Here is a 20,988-nt window from a genome sequence, read left to right on the forward strand (position 1 = left end):
CATTTCCGACGCCCCTCCCCCAAGTCCCTCCTCCCTACCTTTTATCTTCGCCTGCTGGACAAACTTTCCTCATTCCTGAAGAAGGGCTTGTGCCCGAAACGTCGATTCTCCTGTTCCCTGGATGCTGCCTGACCTGCTGCGCTTTTCCAGCAACACATTTTCAGTTTTGGTCTATTATGCTCTTTAAAACCTATTGGTTTACAAAGTTTAGCTTTTATCACAAGACTCAATTCTGGCACATCCTCTATTGAGTTCTGATTTCAAACTGCTTCAACCCAACGTTCCCTTAAAAACTGGTGGTATTGCATCATGCAAGCCCAAATCACACTGATTATAGGGAAATCTGGAAATAGATTGTACTGACATAACAAAATCAAAACATCACTGACAGATGCACTATCTTTCTAAGATTGCTATGCACTCAGTTATGCCTGAACAGCCTGTCACAAAATGAAACCTGGACCATAATGTATCTTTATATTGCGTGAATCTAGTTAGGGGAATCGAATTGAATTGAAATCGAATTGTCATGTGTACTGAGGCACAGTGAAGAGCTTTGTCTTGCCAGCAATACAGACAGAGCACATATTTAAGTAGCATAGATAAGTAAATAATAGGTAAATAATGACAGAAATACCCCAGTTAAAACACGATAAGTAGCTAAATCCGTACAAAACATCATGCCCCTGGTTGATTCTCAGACTTTGAAGCACATCACATTGGATCTTATCTTGCATTATGTGATGGAGATTTACCTGAGCTAATTCTTTTTGTTCATTCACCAGTCTGTTACAGCTGGCTATCATTTGATCCAGGGCATATAGTCTGTCCTCAAGTCCCTTAATAGCCTTCATATTCTGATTATCAAGTTTGACAATTGTTTCATGACACTCTGTCAAAAATGGCTGAAGAATTTCTGGATCAAGCTGAAAGCAAAAAAACAGTACAAGATGTTTAAGTTATGGCTCAAAAATGGTCAATGATATTTTCTTACATCCTCTGCTCTTCAAATAATAAAATATTTAACTTGGCTGCGACCAATGGATGCTTTTGGTTAGATTATTACCTTTTAATCGGTCCACAACTCAGTTTAAGTACATAGTCAATTTTAGATTGAACTTTCACAGATATTTTAATAGTACTAATTCAGAAGGAGTACAATCTCAATTATTTCCCATTCAGTTAAGAGTAATGAGTAAATTAACTATTGGATTTGCTTCCTTGAAGCATTGTGGCAGTACCTATAGATGATGGACAGCAGCTTCTCAAAGCAGCAGCTCACCAGTTCCTTCTGAAGGTCAAATAAGGATGGACAATAAATGCTAGCCTAGCAAGCGATGCCCACATCTCATGAAGTAGTAGAAGAAACATGTAAACATTGTAATCTTATAGATTGCATGAGTTTGTAAGAGCATCAGACTAGAAATCCAAAGATTGAATTGTTTTAGAAAGTACAACACAAATTTTAAATTCATAAGAAAACTATCAAATTTTAAACATCAAAATGAAACTAATCTCAGCTCACCGAATAAAAGATACCTTTTTTCCCCAAAATCTTGGATTAATCAAATATTTGAACAAATAGTTCAAATTTAAATTTCAAAAACACTTACTCGGTTCATTGAATCAAAGCATTTCCTGACCAGTGATTCCACATCATTTGGTCTATCTTGTACATTAATCCAATCCAATAAGGAAACATTGAAAAAAGCTTGGTCATCTACTTCTTTGGATTCACCTTCTGCTTCAGTTTTCTGTGTTCTGTCTTCAATGGTCTCATTGTCCTTTTCTTCCTGTTGGATAACACTATTCTGTGCAGAACATCCGAAAGATATGGAACTAGAGGGCGAATTTCTGTTAACTGTAGGTTTAACAGAACAAAGTGCAGAACTGGTAGATTTCACATCCTCACTTTCTTCTTCTGTACTTCCTTTCTGTGTTGGTAATTTCAGTCTTTCCTGACATTCTCGGTAACTGTGCCTGGTCAGGCATTCCAACAGTGGTATCTTGGCCATTACAGAGACTGCAGTGCCTAAGCTTAATCCACAATAGAAAACAATTCATTAGCACAATATTGAGTAATTGAACAATCACACAACCCGACACATAAATTTACCTGTTCCTCTTCATAAAAAGATTCAGAATTGAAATACTAGTGGTACGGGTCTCAAGAGAAAGAGGCACTTTTCATCAGCTTTCCAATGACTGCAAAGGCAAAGTTTCTACAATAAAAAAACCCAATATAGACCAACCTGCTACAAAAGCAGAAGCATCAAAACTGTTCCAGTGGGACCATAATTGCAAAATGTCATTCCGATTGGGTTTCTTAACTTTCCTTGCAAATTGAAAGGACCTTTAAAAAAATCATAAGTGTGGGTATCACTGGCTCAACCAAAGTTTATCACCCATTCCTATTTGGCCTTGAGAAGATGGTAATGCGCTATTTGTTGCAGTTTGACTTGCAAGTAAATATAGGAAGTATGGTTAGTAAGTTGGCAGATGACACCAAAATTAGTGGTGTAGTGGACAGTAAAGGTTACCTCACAGTACAACAGAACCTTGATCATATGGGCAAATGGGCTGGGAAGTAGCAAATGTAGTTTAATTTAGATAAATGTGAGGTGCTGCATTTTGAGAAGGCAAATCAGGGCAGGACTCATACACTTAATGGTAAGGTCTGTGGAGTGTTACCGAACAAAAAAAAAACCTTGGGGAACAAGTTCATAGTTCTTTGAAAGTGGAGTCGCAGGTAGACAGGGTGATGAAGATGTGTAAGTTTGCCTTTATCAGTCAGTGTATTGACTACAGGAATTGGGAGGCGATGTTGCGGCTGTGTAGGAAATTGGTTAGAGCAATTTTAAAGCAGCACTTTTGGTCTCCCTACTATGTGAAACTTGAAAGGGTGCAGAAAAGATTTACAAGGATGTTGCCAGGGTTGGAGAGTTTGAGCTATCGGGAGAAATGAATAGGGTGTATTCCCTGAGTGTTGGAGGCTGAGGGCTGATCTTACAGATGTTTATAAAATCATGAGGGACATGGATAGGGTGACTAACCAAGGTCTTTTCCCCAGGATAGGGGAGTCCAAAACTAGAGAGCACAGGTTCAAGATGAGACGGGAAAGATTTGAAAGGGACATAAGGAACAGCTCTTTTCATAAAGAGAGTAGTATGGAATAAGCTGCCCGGGGTAGAGGTAGCAGCAGGTACGATTACAACATTTAAAAAGGCATCTGGATGCATACATGAATAGGAAGGGTTTAGACTGATATGGGCCAAATGCTGCATACATCTGTGGCCTATAATAACATAAGGGAGGGAGTTCCATGATTTTGACTCACTGACAGTGAAAGGAACAGCAATATATTTTCCAAGTCAGAGTGATAAACACCTTAGAAGAGAATGCTGAAGATGTGGTGTACCCATGTATCTTCACGCTGTTGTTGAAATGGCAGGGGTTGTGAATTCTGAATGTGCTATCAAAGGGGCCTTGATGAATTTATACAGTTAATCTTGTAAACTCTACTACTGTGCATTAGCAGTACAGGAAGTGAACGTTAGTCAAGTTGGTGCCAATTAAGCAGACTACTTTGTCCTGGAAAATTAAGGTTGAGTGTTATTGGAGCGGCACACATTCAGCCAAGTGCTGAGTACTCCTGATCACACTTCTGATCTTGCCTTGTAGACAACGGATAGGATCTGGGACATCAAGAGTTACTCACTGCAGGATTTCTAGCCTCTGATCTGACCTTATAGCTACAGTATTCATAAAGCTAGTAAAGTTAAGTTGTTTCTGGTCAATTGTAACAGTCAAGATGTTGTTAGTGAAGAAGTCAGTGATGATTGAGTCATTGTACATTAAAAGCTAGGTTCTCTTGTTGGAAATGTTCAATACCGGAAACTTGCATGGCATCCATGTTACTTGCCACTTGTCAGCCAGAATCTGGATATTGTTTGGGTCTTGCTGCATTTGGATATGGACTGCCTCCGGATCGCAGGGGTCACGAATGGTGTTGAATGTCTGCCGTCATCAGCACACATTCCCACTTCTGATCTTATGACGAAGCAACTGAAGATTATTGGGCCTGGAACATTACCTTGGAGGAGCTCCAACAAAGATGTCCTGGAACTGAGATGATAGATCTCCAATATCCTTTTCTATCTTATTTTGCAGCACCTAAGACTTCAATCAGGAGAGAGATTCTTGCCTACTCTCTCACCATATCTACTACAAAAGATTTCCACTGACTAGTTTTGCTCGGGCACCTGGATGTAACACAGATACAGCCTTGACATGAAGGACAGTCACTCTCTCACCTTGCTCAGAAAAGCTGAATTCCAGAGTATGTTTGAAACAAGATAATAATGAGACGTGAGGAACAGAATGGCCCTAGCAGAAGCCAAGTTATATACCAGAGAGTCAGTGTTGCTAAGCAGGTGCAATCTGATAGCACTGTTATGACAGCTGCCATCACTTCACCATTTATTGAGAGTAGACCAAACGGACGGTAATTGGCCAGGTTGGATTTGGCTTCCTTTTTGAGGCCAGGACTTTGAGCAATGCTCCAATTGTTGGGTACGTGGCAGTGTTGCAGCTAGACTGAAACAGTTCAGCTACAAACATGGCAAGTTCTGTGTTTAAAAAGAAACCGGAATTTAATTTCCTAAATCATTTAGTTTTAGTTTCTAATTCTGTAGAAATTATTTAATCAGTTCAGGTACTGTTGCTGTATTAAAGTACAAGCAAATAGCACAAGTTAACCATTTAGTAGTTTTAAGCACACAATTCTCAAAATTTAGCCTCGATTTCCAATGTTGCATTAAATTGAAATATTTTTCATCAAGCCAAAACAAAATGATCAGTAGGCCACCTAAGAGCTCATGAGGAAGGCAGCAAGCAAAGAGTATGAGACAACGGGACCAAAAGACCGACGACCAGTCAGTCAGTGTCAAAAGGAGTAGCCCTCAAAGTCAGAAGCACAGGAAGACCACTGGTGTCAATATAGAAAATGGCAAAAAGGCATCATTCCTCATGAAGGGCTTATGCCTGAAATGGTGATTCTACTGCTCCTTGGATGCTGCCTGAACTGCTATGCTTTTCCAGTGTCATGTTTTTCAACAATTATTTCCAGAATCTGCAGTCTTCACTTCCTCCAAGCAAAGGAAGATGTCAAGCACAAAAATTGTACAATGCTAATGGATTTTTAAAAGCATCATCCAATTTTTCCCACTAGAAACGGAGTACAATGAAAGTAGCCAAGAGGTACAAGTTTGAAGGAGTGGGGATGCCATCTAGAGTTGGAAAGCTGATCGCTATCAAAAATATGGATACTATTTTTTCAGATTATAAAAGACATTACAGTATCAGTTATGACCAGGCATAACTACTTCAGAAAACACCATAAAATCAGGAATTATGTAATAATTAACATTTTAACAAATTTCTAGCCAATTTCCTGTGGCATTTCAAAACAAGAAATTAAAACCAAGTGATGGTCAAGGCAAAATACCGCCAGGATCAAAGCTAAGATTTCAACATTCCATACCATTTATTCTTTTTAGTCTTCAATCCTTGAAATCAAAATAGCTCTCTTCCATTCTAGAGTGGTGGGTCCCAAGGAGACTGAACAATCCAATGCTGGATCTCTCATTATTCCATAGGTAGGACAAGTGGTGTTGTTTGAATAGGCAGGTGAATGGCTTGCTTAATTTTTTGGAGATGGTTTGCACCTTTGTGGATACTTCTTCACCAGTTTTGGGTGGTCTTGGTCAAGGCATTTCAACAAGCCATTGGGATATTGCATTTTTTCAGGGAAGCATTGACCACATACCAGGAGGGCAGAGAAAATAAGTAAGTGCTTGCTGTGCCAGTGCTCCAAGTAGAGCTGCTTTCTTTGGAAGTCTTTTATCAGATATATGGACATTGTGGCTCACCCAATGCAGCAGATCAAATGTAACTAGCAACTCAAATCTGGGGACACTGGCCAGAGAAAGGACACTAATATTGAGTGCCTACCTTGTCATTGAATATACAGGACTTTGTGGAGGTGCTGAAGCAGGTTAGACAAGCTGAATGCCCTACTTCTTATGTTCACTAGCTTCGGAGATATCTATAACTGTTCATGTCGCTGATGGACACAGGACAAGATAATAGACTGTCCTGGAGAACATGAGCTATCCATTAATCCAAATACAATGTCAAAGATTCCACATTTGATTCATTTAGCTATATTCTGATCAAGTAAAAGGCATACTCCAGGTTGTACAAAGTGAAGTGTCCTTCCAAGAAATAGTGCAACATATTGAATCCAAAAGTAAATTTATGGTAAAATTCCATGAACTTACAATTCAACGTGCAAGTCTTTTATAATTATGTTTATAGTTCAACAAGAGATGTTTTAAAGTATTTGTTCATGGGATCTGCGCATTGCTAGCTATGCCAGTAATTACTGTTCATCACTAATTGCCCTCAAGGAGTTAGTAGGGAGCTGTAGTATTCAGGGTGTAGATGCCATTCAAGCACTGTTGTGTCTTGGGCACAACTTTGAGCGATAATGGAGCAGGATTCATCCAGCCAAATGGAGAGTAATCTAAAATATTCCTGGCTTATGCCCTTGTCAATGGTATACAGGCATTTGGGTGACAGGAGGTTATTTACACATAAGCACTCAAGTTTTGAATGTTCTTGGCTTAACAAAAATAGGAAGCAATTTTCTTGAGTTAAGAGCAGTGTGATGTCTAGCTGCCTACCTCATTTGTTCATTTAAGGTCATTGTATATGTATTCTTAAATAATGAGAGATGTCAAGATCAGAATATTTTTTGGTTCAAGAAATTGGAGAAAAATCGCATCCTTGTAAATGTAAATATCCAGCTCATTAAAAACAGCAGTTGAAAATATTGAACACTGAACTTGGAGGTGGGAAAAATCATAGGTGAACTTGCCTGATGTCTTCTCTGCTGAAAAAGAGTTCAACAAGGAGTGGGAGAAGGATAACTTGATAGTAAACCTCAGCTAAGTAATCTGTGAAATGCAATTCTTATTTAAACAGATTCAAACAGAAAGAATAGATCAGAGACATCAATTTCAACAATACCATCCAAGGTGAAAATAGTAAACATTTAAGGAAATCTCTCTCTATTTAAACCTATTAAGGAAGCCATTACAAACACAGGTGTTATCAACATAAATGAACATTATATAAACCACTTGAATACTTTGTCAGATGAACTTCATTCCTCCTGCCCCCATCAAGTTTGAATTTGCAAAGTGCAACTCATGTTTATTGCTCTCAACTGCAGAACCACAACACAGCTAGAATGCAATAATGTATTTTGCAAGGCAGCACTCCATCATATGGATCTATGTTGTTATGTTTTCACTGAGAGCAATAAAAAGATAATTGTTTGGAGTATCAGCCAAAGCACTCTTACATTAGTAAATTGGTGATTTCTGTAATTCCACTTGAATAGGAGTTTCCAAATGCTGAACCAGCAATTTCTACTACCTGCAGCTTACACCTTGTAATTCACCATCACATTTCCCTGCACAAATGACTTGTCTGACGAGTTGGCTTGAATTTAAAGTTTGGGAACCGTGGTCTCCTCAAACAGCAACTTTTAACTTCAGAAAAACATTTCTGGGAAAGTATCAGATCACGTGTGTCGATTTAGTCAGCAAGATCAAGTGACGCATTTAATTTGATACTATCGTTGTAAGAGGTTAACAAGTCAAGATACTGACACGAGGTCATTGCTCACACAGAACTCTTTTACAGACTCTACCACTGTCCGCATATATCACTGAATTATAGTATCCAGGTCATTGGTAATCACTCATGTCATGAATGATTCTTTCTTGTGGATGGTTGGGTTTAAGATAGGTCCAAGCATTGGGATATTGTTGCAATATGGTTTAAGAATCCTAATTTAAATCTTACAGCATTCCCCATGGTGAGGGCATTGGTCATCAGGCAGCAAAGGTGGTGGTGGATTGGCAGCTTGATCAGCTGCCCTTCTTTTCTATCCTTCCTGCCATTCTTTTAGTGAGCATGCTTTTATTGATTGGAAGGTCTTAATACCATTTTTGATCAAAGATTCCCATTTTGATCATGATTAAAACATTGATAGCATATGCACAATGTTAATAGATCAGGTCTTTATGGAGAAATGGAAATTATTTTCGTTTAACTCCCATGAAAGCAGGCTGTCTGGTGTGAAACACTTGTTAGTCAATCTTGGATCAATTGTTGAAATGTTTCTATATTTGGCAGATCAGCATCTTTCTTTTATTATACTACTTGATTCACAAGATCCTAAGAAAACATTGAATGCATGGTTCTAAGGCATTGATACAGCAAAAAAGATGTTTAAGTTTAAGTTTCAGTTCCACAGAAAAAAAGTGCAGGGAGAACTGCTAGCCAGGAGACATTACTGTTGATCTGATATCCCAGTTCCAGAGGGTGAGCGAACGCGTGAGGAGGTGCATTACCAAATCCATACGAACTTTTGGATAGATGTGGGAAATGAAGGACATCTGTCAACACTTCACCGTGAATATCAATTGAAAGCTCTTCGATACATTTGGTGCAAGTTGATTGAGGACTTTCAACTTCATGGGCAAATTGCAGGCTTTCATAGGTTTTCATGAGTTTTTTTTCAATTCTGCATCAGTAACATTATGTAACTCATTTTTCCTCAGTTAAAATGAAGGGAGATCATCAGCCTTGCGCCTGCTTATGTATCTACCCAGATACGCCTTCAACATCGCCAACTTGCCTGCTTCCACCCCCGCCGCTGCAAGTGCATTCTAGGTACCCATCATCCTCAGTGTGATAAAGTTTCTCCTCAATTCTCTCCTAAACTTTCTCCCTCTCACCTTGAACCTGTGCTCACTTGTAGTTGATCTTTCCACTCTGGGAAAAGGCCTCTGACTATCTCCGCCTCATAATTTTGTCAACCTCGATCAGAGATAGAAATAAGTCTGGCAATAAGTAGTACAGGCTTGAAGGGCCTTTTCCTGTCCTGCATTGTATTGAAACGTTTTGCTGAACAAATGCTGCCTATCCTACAGAGAATTTCCAAATCCTGGAGTTCACCAACGTTCAGAAACCGAACAGAATTAGCCACGTAAATACTGTGGCTTCAAGTGCAAAACAAAAGGTCAAGAATTCTACAGTGAGCAACTCCCCTCACTTTTCCAAAGCCTATTCCATCATCTACAAGACAAAAGTCAGGAATGTCCTAAAAAGACTCTCTCCACTTGCTTCGGTGCTTGCAGCTCCAAAAACATTCAAGCAGCTCAACAGCAGTTTGCTCAATTAGCACAGCATCTACCATTTTAAACATTTATTTACTACTGTACCAAATGTGTAATGTCTGTAGCACTACATACAGTGAAGTAACTCAAAGTTTGGGAGAAGATGATTTGTAGCTCGGGTGCTCGTTGTTGTGTTTCTGTTCACCGAGCTGGGAATTTGTGTTGCAGACGTTTTGTCCCCTGTCTAGGTGACATCCTCAGTGCTTGGGAGCCTCCTGTGAAGCGCTTCTGTGATGTTTCCTCCAGCATTTATAGTGATTTGTACCTGCCGCTTCTGGTTGTCAGTTCCAGCTGTCCGTGGCAGTGGCCGGTATATTGGGTCCAGGTCGATGTGCTTATTGATTGAATCTGTGCCATGCCTCTAGGAATTCCCTGGCTGTTCTGTTTGGCTTGTCCTATAATAGTAGCGTTGTCCCAGTCGAATTCATGTTGCTTGTCATCTGAGTGTGTGTCTACGAAGGATAGCTAGTCATGTCGTTTCGTGGCTAGCTGGTGTTCATGGATGCAGACAGTTAGCTGTCTTCCTGTTTGTCCTATGTAGTGTTTTATGCAGTCCTTGCATGGGATTTTGTACACTACATTGGTTTTGCTCATGCTGGGTATCGGGTCCTTCGTCCTGGTGAGTTGTTGTCTGAGTGGCTGTTGGTTTGTGTGCTGTTATGAGTAACTCATCAAGCCTCTACTACCTCAGAAGGTGAAAGGCAGTAGATGTATGGGAATACCATCATTACTCACAGGTTCCCCTCTAAGTAACACACAATCTTGATGTGGAACTACATCACTGGTCCTTCTCTACTATAATCAAAATCCTGGCACTTCCTTCTAATAGCATGGTCAGTATACTTGCATTAGATGAACTGCAACTGTTCAAGAACAGCTCAACAGCAAGGACAATTCGAAATAGGTAACAAAACGCTAGCCTCATCCATGACATCCACAACTCAAGAAAGAATTTTAAAATGTCTTAATTCAAATTCGCAACTTGCACTCTCTCACTTTTCTAATACAAAAGTGGGTGCTTTGGTTTTGGTTTTCAACTGGTTGAAGCTTATTATCAAGGCAATAATTATTAGTTATTAGTCTGGGGAAACCCACCAATCACAAATTTTAGCACTGCTACAAGCAAAATTATGAATGCTGTTAATGCAATGGCACATTCTTGTTCAAGACCTGTTTTGACAGGGAAGCTGTGGTAGAATGAGAAGTCCCTGTGAACTTCAGAGTATCCCTGTAGCACCTTCCAAAGGACAGTTTGATTTTGAGCAAGGCACGTACAAATTTCTAGACTTTTCCTGAATTTTTTTGTGTTGTGAAGATGTTGGTTCCTACTCTGGTGAGACTTGGTGAGACCTCTGCTGCAATTCGTAAGAAGTGATCAAGAAATCACCTAACTCAGAATTCACCAACAGTTAAGAGCATTACTCTGCACCTGCAGTTCACGTTATCTTGCTTATTTTTTTTTTTACAATCTCAAAGGCAACTTGGAATTTCATAATTACTGGACAATGTGGGTTTAGCATGGCCATCCATCTAACCTGTATATCTTTGGACTGTGGGAAGAAACTGGACCACCTGTCCATCACTGGCATATTGTGAAGACCAGAATCTATGTATTTTTAACCTAGTTTTGCAGTAGTTTTTACTTTGCCAAGCAATGGATCACTGTCAAGCACTCTTCTGATGTGAAATTCTCCACAGGGAATTTGGAATAAATGGTTCTACAAAGTGTTCTTTCCAGTGAGTACTGATACTACCCATGCCCAAGGAGACATTTGCTATCTTTGCATCTTCTTATGTTAAGTCATGAATTGACTTGAAAAATATCCCACATCATGTATGTCAGCAAAAAATTGAATTTCCTCAGCCTTCTGTTCTTTGAATCACAGGTTCTCAACTTTGGCTGTCAGGTGAGCAAGTGCTGTTTCTTTGGAATTTTGATCCAGTCATCAGGATGGAAATATTGTACAAGCAATGAGTTTGCATATTTCTGTATCGCTCACATCAAGCCAGCAGTGGTGTCTTTAGTCATCTGAGAGAGGAGACCTTGTGTGTAAATGGATTTCAATGATCGAGCAACATCAAATGAGACTGCAATGATGTAATTGGCATGTCTGTAGTTTCCAATTCATTTGGTCTTAATTCTGTCAGTTTGATGTTATTTGACAAGTGATTGTGTACACGTGACATCAGAACCTGGACCCCAGTTGTTCAGGATAAAATCAATTTTGATATGGGGATCAAATTTAGCATTTTAAATTCACTGATACAAAGCAAAGTGGGAATCAAATGTGTGCTATGAACATGTGCAAAGAGATTTCAAGAGGACTTGGAAAGTTAAATGAGTGCTCAAGAACACAGCAGATGGAAGGAATATGGATGATTGAGAGATTATCCACTTTGGTAGGAGGCACAAAGATGTAGAATATTGCTTAACTGTTGACAGGCTGGGACATGTTGATCTCGAAAAGGACCTGGACATCCCAGTTTAGAAGTCACAAAGTTAACATGCAGGTGCAAAGTATTAGAAAAGCCAGTGGGCTGTTGGCCATTCTCAAAAGAGGCGGAGTACGTAAGAACAGCAGTAGATCATTTAGCACCAAGTCTGTTCCACCATTGCATTAGATCATTGCTGATCTGTAGCCTAAATCCAAGTACCTACCTTTGGCTCATAATGCTTAATAGGTTTGCTTAACAAAAGATTATCTATCTCAGATTTAAAATTAACATGTGATCTAGCATCAACTACTCTATGTTGAAGAGAGCTCCAAACCTCCAAGACCCTTCCTTACATCTCTCCTAAATGGTCGAGCTCTAAATGTTTAGACTTTGTCCCCTAGCTGTAAAATCCCCAACCAGTGGAAATGGTTTATCATTATCTAAGTCTTTTCTTGTCAACATCCCAAAAACTTCACCCGTTTCCATTCCAAATTCAAGAAAACAAGACTAACCTGTTTAATCTCTTCTCATAATTTAACCCCCTAAGTCCAGGTATCATTCTTCCAAACCTATCTTGTACTCCCTCCGGACCGAAAATATCCTTAAGGTGTGGTACCCAGAGTACAGGAGTAAGGATGCATTACTTCAATTCTATAGGACCTTGGTGAGACTACGTCAAGAGAAACATGTACCATTCTGATCCTCTTACTTATGGAACAATATATGTTGGAAGAAATGTGGAATGCAGATTGCAGTGGAAATTCAGCAAACTAATTTCTGAGAAGGTTTGTCCACGTCAGCCTGTTTGAGAGACCCCACACAGACAACAAGCAAAACTAATGTCATTTACAAAATACCTTGCAAATGTAACAAACATTACAGCGGACAAACAAGCAGAAAACTAGCTGCCAGTATACATGAACATCAACTAGCCACAAAAAGACATGACCCACTCTCACTAATGTCAGATGAAAGAGAACAACACGTCCAGAGGACAAGCCAAACAGAGACACGCATGAGAATTCCTAGAAGCATGGCATTCCAACCGGAACTCTATCAACAAACACAGTCTTGGACCCCCATTTACCACCCTCATAAAAAAAACAGGAAATAACATTACCAACCCAAGGAAACCTAAACACATAAATAGAAAGCGGATCACTAACACCAGTGCTTCACCAGAGGCTCACTGATTATGTCACCTAGTATGGTGATGAAATGTTTGAAAATGGACCTTCCAGCAAGCAAACTTACATCCAGGACCTCAACCTGAGCTACAAATCTTCTTAAAATTCACTGACTCAGCCTTTCTTAGAACATGCAAAGAAAACAGCAAACCACAAACAACCAATAATCCAAAGCTGCTGAAGTGATGGGTTACTGCTGTCATAATGTTCCAAAACCCAAAAACCTTAAAATTCCCTGCAGTAGGGTATTCTGTACTGACAAAGATATCGTCATACATATGTATTAACAATACGCCACTGAATGTAACTGAACAATATATGAATACCAACATAACTGGGACCCTCTTCTTGATGCCCTTCCTCTAGTTTCTTGTTCTCATAAACATCCTTCCCCAATAAATGCACTGGGTGATTAAAACACACACGCTTGTAGAAACCAGCCATACTGCACAGCACTTTGTAGTTTGCTTTTTATCAAGATCAGACATTGAACATATCTATATGCCTATCCTCCAAATCCCTTCTGCCCATTCACTCACTCAGCAGCACCTCTACCTAATCACCATCTCACATTCACCAGCCCTTGTTCTCAACTCCAGACCTACCATTTACTCATCATCCTCTCCTCCCAGATACCTCAGCCAATGCACAAAGGCTTCTTTTCCCCAAACTTGGTAACCATCTCACTCAGCAGCGTTTCTTTCTAAGCTCCTCTCCATCCCACTCAGTCTTATAATGTTTCTTTCTAAATCCTCTCCCCACCCACTCATCAGCCAGTTTTATCACATCCCTAGGTCAAATACTCACTTTGCTGTCTGTCATCCCAACCTCTCCCTCCAACCTGCTGATACACAGGCTGATTTTATCCCAAACCCCAGTTCCTCTCAGGTTTCCACCAGGATGGAGATTGGGGATTGGGTAATAAATGTTGGCCAGTCAGCGATGCCCAAGCCTCATGAGTGAATAAAATTACAAAACAAAGACCTGTCAGTAACAGATCTCACCCTCCTAAATGGAATGAGTGAAAGCTAAAAAGCGTGCTCCTCAGTCTTATTATTAAAGAAGAGGTTTCAGATTTTGGGATTCCCTTTTCACAGATTTGGCAGCATTTGGAGGTAGCAGAAGGTGGTGGTGGGAGGAATCAGAAAAAAAAAACGACTAGAATTCCATTATCCAAAACTCAGACTAATGCCATTTCCCATCCTTCTGCACTTCCTCATAATAGACAACAGCAGTTATTTAGAATGAATGATTTTATCGAACGTGATCTGAAAAATATACATACCATACAATAATGCAGTCAAATCAAAGACTACTGTTATCCAGTATTTGGCATCACAAGCTAACAAGATATGAAATCAAATACTGTACACTGTTCCCAACCTCACTTTCTAGAGATGAACTATACATGGATGTCTCATTGTAGGTCAAGCTCATACATGCCCTTATGCATGACAGAAAATATAGATGATTAGCTGGAAGTGGAGTAGAGGAAGAATTGAAGGATTCATAATCTCAATAGAGAATGCCAATTGTTTGGCCACTTCTATAACTCCCTGTTCAAACTAATGAAGCACCACAGAAACATAATAATAATAAATAATAATAATAAATAATAACAATAACAAGAATAATAATAACAATAACAAACAACATTTTTAAAATGTGTAATTCATGAATACCACATACAGGTATTGCTATAGTGTCTAAGCAAATAAAAATAATCTATGCATGATTCAAGCATTTTAACAAGTTGTGGTGGATTCCAAGGTGACAATATAACTTCCAAAAGCACACATTATAAATACTTAACAGTTCTACAATTTATAAACACCTACTTTGTAAGTTTTTGCTTAATATCTTCCACAGAATGTTCGTAACTGTTGTATGCATTTTCAAACTTTGCCAGCAGCTTTTGGAAAGAATGTGTGCAGTCCTCCAAATTGGCCATAATGGCAGCCCAACCTTGATGCTGAAGATGTTCATCATGGACCAATCTTTCACAGAATGAACAAAGCTTCTTTGCTACTTCATACATCTCCTACCCAAGAAAACAAGAGCACAATATCAACTCATTTCCATGGTAACCTATGCACATTATTAAATCAGAATTTGTGGGGTACTTCATTCTTCAAATGACTTTGCTGATATGCTGTTAATTATTCAAATCTATATGCTTGAAAGCAAAGATGAACAAAAATGAGGATTTTTCAGGACAAAATCAACTACAAAACAATAAATCAAATCAAACAAATCAATTAGAATATTTTGTTTCCCACAGATGTAAGGTGAAACTTAGCAGATGCAATCCAGTCGAAACATACACACACCTAGCAGAATATTTTTTGCAACGATTTATACAAGATGACAATGCATTAAAGACATATTACCTCTCGATGATTTTTTAAAGGACCATGGAAATAAGATCAGAGACTGATGGCCTGCAAATTTCCACCACAAGCTACCATATTCCCACTTCCTGGCCATTTGGGAATATGTTGGTTTTGGGAAGAAAGCTCCACCAGTGGGCTGGAATAAATTAGGCATCATTAAGGGTGTATTAAAGCCACACTACGGATGCCAACTGGCATCTTCCAGTCAGCATGCAGAATCCCATCAAGGCTAAAACATGATCCAGGGATGGAGATAACTGCCACCATCACACAAGAATTGGAACAGATTCTATCTCCTCTTTCTCACCTCTCAACAACATGATTGTGAGATGGCCAGAGTTTTACTTTTGTCTTTAATATAGCCTTCATAGGGCATCTGTACCACAAGTTGCCTTGTCTCTTCCTATGACTTTCGAGCCTCTAATGCTGGGACTGTCGATCTCTCAAGACTGGAGTGTTGGGTCATCTACTTGCCGTCCAACTCAGGACTGAGCCTGCTCATTATGCTCAATGGGATTGTAATTGACCAACTTGGGTGGAAAATTTTAATATGATGCAGGTCAATACCCAGAAATACACTTGAGGACCTCCTATCCCAGTACTAGACTGGAGCCCAAGTTATCTAAAAGTGCATCATATCAAATTACATTTGAACATTGCCAGATGTTTCACAGATAAGCAATGCTGCCAAACACTGCACAGCAATTTCCATTAATGATCAATAAAAGTAGCAAATTCATTTGCTTTTGCTAGTGTTTAAGGGATATGTGCTGAACAATTCGAAATGAAATTAGACTATCACAGAAAACAAAAATGCAGAGAAAGGGCACAGCATAGAACTAGTTCAATTGCTTTTGTTGGGAACCAATACTGACATGATGGGATGAAGAGCCTCCTTCTGTGCTAGGTCCATTTTATTCTGAGATTGTATTCAAAGAGAACTATTCTGCGCTTGACATTCATACCGTGACAATGCTGTAGCTTTAAGAGGTTATTTTGTCCTTTTTTCTTAAAAAAAAAGAGATTGAACAAGAGAGGAGTTGGCTGTAAGAAAGTAAACAACCTGAGAGGCCTCGAGTATTTTTTGAGGAGAAAGTGAGGTCTGCAGATGCTGGAGATCAGAGCTGGAAATGTGTTGCTGGAAAAGCGCAGCAGGTCAGGCAGCATCCAGGGAACAGGAGAATCGACGTTTCGGGCATAAGCCCTTCTTCAGGAATGAGGAAAGTTTGTCCAGCAGGCTAAGATAAAAGGTAGGGAGGAGGGACTTGGGGGAGGGGCGTCGGAAATGTGATAGGTGGAAAGAGGTCAAGGTGAGGGTGAAAGGTCAGACTGGGGTGGGGGCGGAGAGGGCGGGAAGAAGATTGCAGAAGTGGCTGCGGCGACCGCAGAGACAGAGTTATTCCCCATAGCCGCGGAGGTCCCGACCTCTCTGCCCCCACCCCAGTCTGACCTATCACCCTCACCTTGACCTCTTTCCACCTATCACATTTCCGACGCCCCTCCCCCAAGTCCCTCCTCCCTACCTTTTATGTTAGCCTGCTGGACAAACTTTCCTCATTCCTGAAGAAGGGCTTATGCCCGAAACGTCGATTCTCCTGTTCCCTGGATGCTGCCTGACCTGCTGCGCTTTTCCAGCAACACATTTCCAGCTCGAGTATTTTTTTTTTAAAACAAAGTTGTAACGATGGAGGCAGCTTGACTCAGCGGGGCCAGCTATTACAGAATGGAATTTCAAGTTTTATTTTAGGTTTAGCTTTAAGCATTTGTTGTTGAGGGCTTGAAGAGGTAGAAGCTATCTTTCCACTCTCTTGGTGACAGCTAGAAGCTGGGTAACTCTGCTGCTGAGTTACCAAAGAGAAAATTTTACTAAATTTTCCTTTATGGTGTAGGTTTGATATCCAGACGTTTCATTACCTGGCTAGGTATGAAACGTCTGGATATCAAACCCACAGCTCAGCGAGCAAACCTACACTCTAAACCTCAACCTGAGTTACAAACCTTCACAAACCTTGCAATTTTCCTTTATCCCCAAATGAGTGTGTTTATGGGACACTACTATATTGGAACAGTTAATTAGAAATAGTTACTCTTTTTAACATCCAGTTAAGTTTTCCAAGAGAGCTAAATTATTTTATGTTCTTCTTTCTCTTGAATGTATTTTAACTATAGAGTTTGAATAAATGGTTTTTGCTTAACAGTAGTTTGACCAGTCACATTTGTCTAAAGAAAAAGTAGCAGTTAGGGTCAAGGCTACCTTGTTAAACTGTTGGGGGTGTCTGGTCTGGTCCATAACAATATCCATCTGAACATGAAGAGCTTTGGTCCAACCCAGGAAAGCCCAAGTCCTGCCCATAAAAGGCAGCACAAAGTCAACCATGCTTATCATTCTACCTTTGGTGATCAGCAAAGAGATAGAAAGGACTATTTACAGTGATATCAAACAGCAATAGAAAGGAATAATCTGCTTGCAAATGTTCTGTCTAGGTTCTGCCAGGGCCTCTCAATTCCTGACCTTATTCTAGCCCTGCTCTTAATATGGAGACAAGGTGGGAGCGACACTGACATCAGGTCAGCATCTGATAACATCTGGGGCGCACAGTAGATCAGTGGCTAGCACTGGTGTCTCACAGCGCCAGAGATCCGGATTCGATTCCATGCTTGGGTGATGAGTCTACACATTCTTCCTGTGTCTGTGTGCGTTTCCTCCAGGTGATCTGGTTTCTTCCACGTCCAAAGATATGCAGGTTAGATGGATTGGCCGTGCTAAACCCATAGTGTCCAGCAATGTATAGGCTAGAAGAGAATCCCTACAGTATAGAAACAGGCTCTTCAGCCCAACAAGTCCACACCGACTTTCCGAAGAGTAATCCACCCAGGACCCATTCCCCTACCCTATTATCCTATATTTACCCTGACTAATGCATCTAACCTACACATCCCTGAAGACTATGGGCAATTTAGCAAGGCCAATTCATCTAACCTGCACACCTTTGGATTGTGGGAGTAAACTGGAGCACCCAGAAAAAACCCACGCAGATACGGGGAGAATGTGCAAACTCCACACGGACAGTCACCTGAGGATGGAATCAAACCTGTATCCCTTGCGCTAAGAGACAGCAGTGCTAACCACTGGGCCACCATGCCGTCCCACATTAGTCAGGTTAGCCATGGGAAATGCAGGGTTACAGGGATAGGATGGCAGTGTGGGTCTGGATGGGATGCTCTTTTGAGAGTTGGTGTGGACTCGATGGGCCAAATAGTCTGTTCCCATACTGTAAGGATTCTGTGATTCTAAGAGTATGGCAGCAAGGTGCCTCAGCAAAACTAGAATCAGGAACTTTCTGCTGGTCAGAATCATACTAAGCATGAAGGAAGATAATCAACAGTTCCTGAGCCTAGCCATCATCAGCTACTCCAATGACCTTGCCTCCATTACAAGGTGAACATTCAACATAACATCCATCATTAACTTCCTTCATCACCAACAGCAGCAGAGAACCATCTAAGAGATACATTGCAATAACCTGCCAAGCTTCCTTCATCAGCATCTTCCAAACCTGCAACCTGAACCACCTAGGAAAACAAAGACAACGAATACATGGAAACACCACCACCTAAAAGTTTCCCTTTAAGCCATATATCATCTTGATTTGGAACTATATTGCTGTTTCTTGGCTGTCACTGGTTCAAAACGTGGAAATCCTTTACTATTAACAATGTGGGGGACCTACATCAAGGACTGCAACAGTTCGTGAAGGCAATTACCCTTCAAGGGCAATCAGGAATAGACAATTATAAAACTACTAGGGAAATTAACTTTAATGACTAATTTAGAATATTCATAATCATACTAAGTATATTTATTGATTAAAATAATTTCATATTACTTTGTTTAAATTTAACTGACATAGATTTAGTACAGCAAACGTTTTTCATTAACCAGTACTGATGGAACCAGGATTGTGGTGGTTGATCAAATATTCTGGTTGATCAAGAGGTCCACATTATCAATGTAAAAACACAAACTAAGTAATAGAAATGTAATGCAGGGGGTATACACATCACTGTTATTCTTTATTTACAGCATAAAGCACTTAAATAATAATGCAACTTTTCCTTAAATAAAACTTACCAGCAGAGAGCCTTCTCACTCACACTAAAATTGACTACCTGGTCCTTGCAGTGCTGGTGATAATATAGTAAATGTCTGGTATTTGAGATATATAATTTTTGTTGGTTATCAAGAGTGCCAGTTCACAGGGTGCTGGTTAAAACAAAGTCTTAATATCATGTGATTCTGCTTGGCCCTACTTGACAAAGAAATGCACCACAGGATTGTGGAAAGAAAGAAAACATACTAACACATTTCAAAATTACAGAACAAGTGCCAGAGATTCCTGTTTAGCTGATTTCACAAAACGCAATCTTCAAAGTTGAATAAAAAGAGTTAACATTCTCCCAGTTTATCAGAGTTCCTCATAAAAACCTTCAATTATATAGATTGGTAATGACTAAGCCTAGTACCAGGCACTAGATAGGTATTGAGAAGGTTGATGTAGTTCTGACAGAACTGTGCAGGACTTTCCATTATTCATGTGAGAACTTTAATTCTTGAAGGCATGATCTGGAGCCAAAATATCAGGTCTGGTTCATAACAGCATCCCTATGGGATAGAATGTATACTCTGTCACAGAAACAAAAGTTCTGCGATTAGATTAGATTAGACTACTTAGTGTGGAAACAGGCCCTTCGGCCCAATAAGTCCACACCGACCCTCCGAAGAGCAACCCACCTAGACCCATTCCCCTACATTTACCCCTTCACCTAACACTACAGGCAATTTAGCATGGCCAATTCACCCAACCTGCACATTTTTTTTTGGACTGTGGGAGGAAACCAGAGCACCTGGAGGAAACCCATGCAGACACGGGGAGAATGTGCAAACTCCACACAGACAGTTGCCTGAGGCAGGAATTGAACCGGGGTCTCTGGCACTGTGAGGCAGCAGTGCTAACCACTGTGCCACTATAGACATCTCATTGGTTCAAAGTGATGGCTAGTTCAACTTATCAGAGGTTCAGATGACAAAGTGACACTCAGGGCAAAATCTAACTAAGAATGCTGTGGAAAAAAATGCCAGTGAGAAAGTAATTAGTTAGCAGACAGAAAGAATATTGATAAAAGAGTCAAGAGGAACATAAAAAGGATAAAATGCTGAAAAAGCAGTACATCTCATTAAAAGAGCAAGTTCAGAGCATTTGAAGGAGGGTCTCAAACTTTACAAGAATGCTGTAAGCATACATACCTGTTTACAATCCTCAAATCACTGTAGACTGTTACATTTCCAGAAAATGAATATGATTTCACCCTTTCCCACTAATCTTCACCCCTTTGATATTTATTAAGCATGATTTACATCGTATACCAATGCCTGCAGTGTTTGACAACTGATCATTGTGAACAAAGTTCCTCCACATTAGCAATGCTGTACCAATATTTTAATATATTGTTGCAATTTCATTTTAACTCTGATGTTCCATTTAAAGCAAGTCAATAAAAAGATTGGTTCCATTGCTCTGGAGTTCCTTACAAATATAATTTCTAATTTCCAAGCAATATGTACATATTCAAAAAGTGCACAATATAATTGAGGAGCCA

The 20,988-nt window shown here is 39.9% G+C and overlaps 1 protein-coding gene across 4 annotated transcripts in view; it reads right to left on the reverse strand.

Annotated features, from left to right (window-relative positions):
• Positions 1-20,988, reverse strand: part of rb1cc1 (RB1-inducible coiled-coil 1) — a 194,693-nt gene that overhangs the window by 137,018 nt on the left and 36,687 nt on the right. For all 4 annotated transcript variants that reach the window (XM_043688325.1, XM_043688321.1, XM_043688324.1 and 1 more), the window contains 3 exons: positions 14,776-14,978; positions 1,614-2,037; positions 756-926 (listed from right to left, as the gene is read on the reverse strand). In XM_043688325.1, coding sequence (XP_043544260.1) covers positions 756-926; positions 1,614-2,037; positions 14,776-14,978 — 798 coding nt within the window. The remainder of the gene's footprint in view (positions 1-755; positions 927-1,613; positions 2,038-14,775; positions 14,979-20,988) is intronic.

This window comes from Chiloscyllium plagiosum, chromosome 4 (assembly GCF_004010195.1).
Source record: "Chiloscyllium plagiosum isolate BGI_BamShark_2017 chromosome 4, ASM401019v2, whole genome shotgun sequence".
Classification (NCBI taxonomy): Eukaryota; Metazoa; Chordata; class Chondrichthyes; order Orectolobiformes; family Hemiscylliidae; genus Chiloscyllium; species Chiloscyllium plagiosum.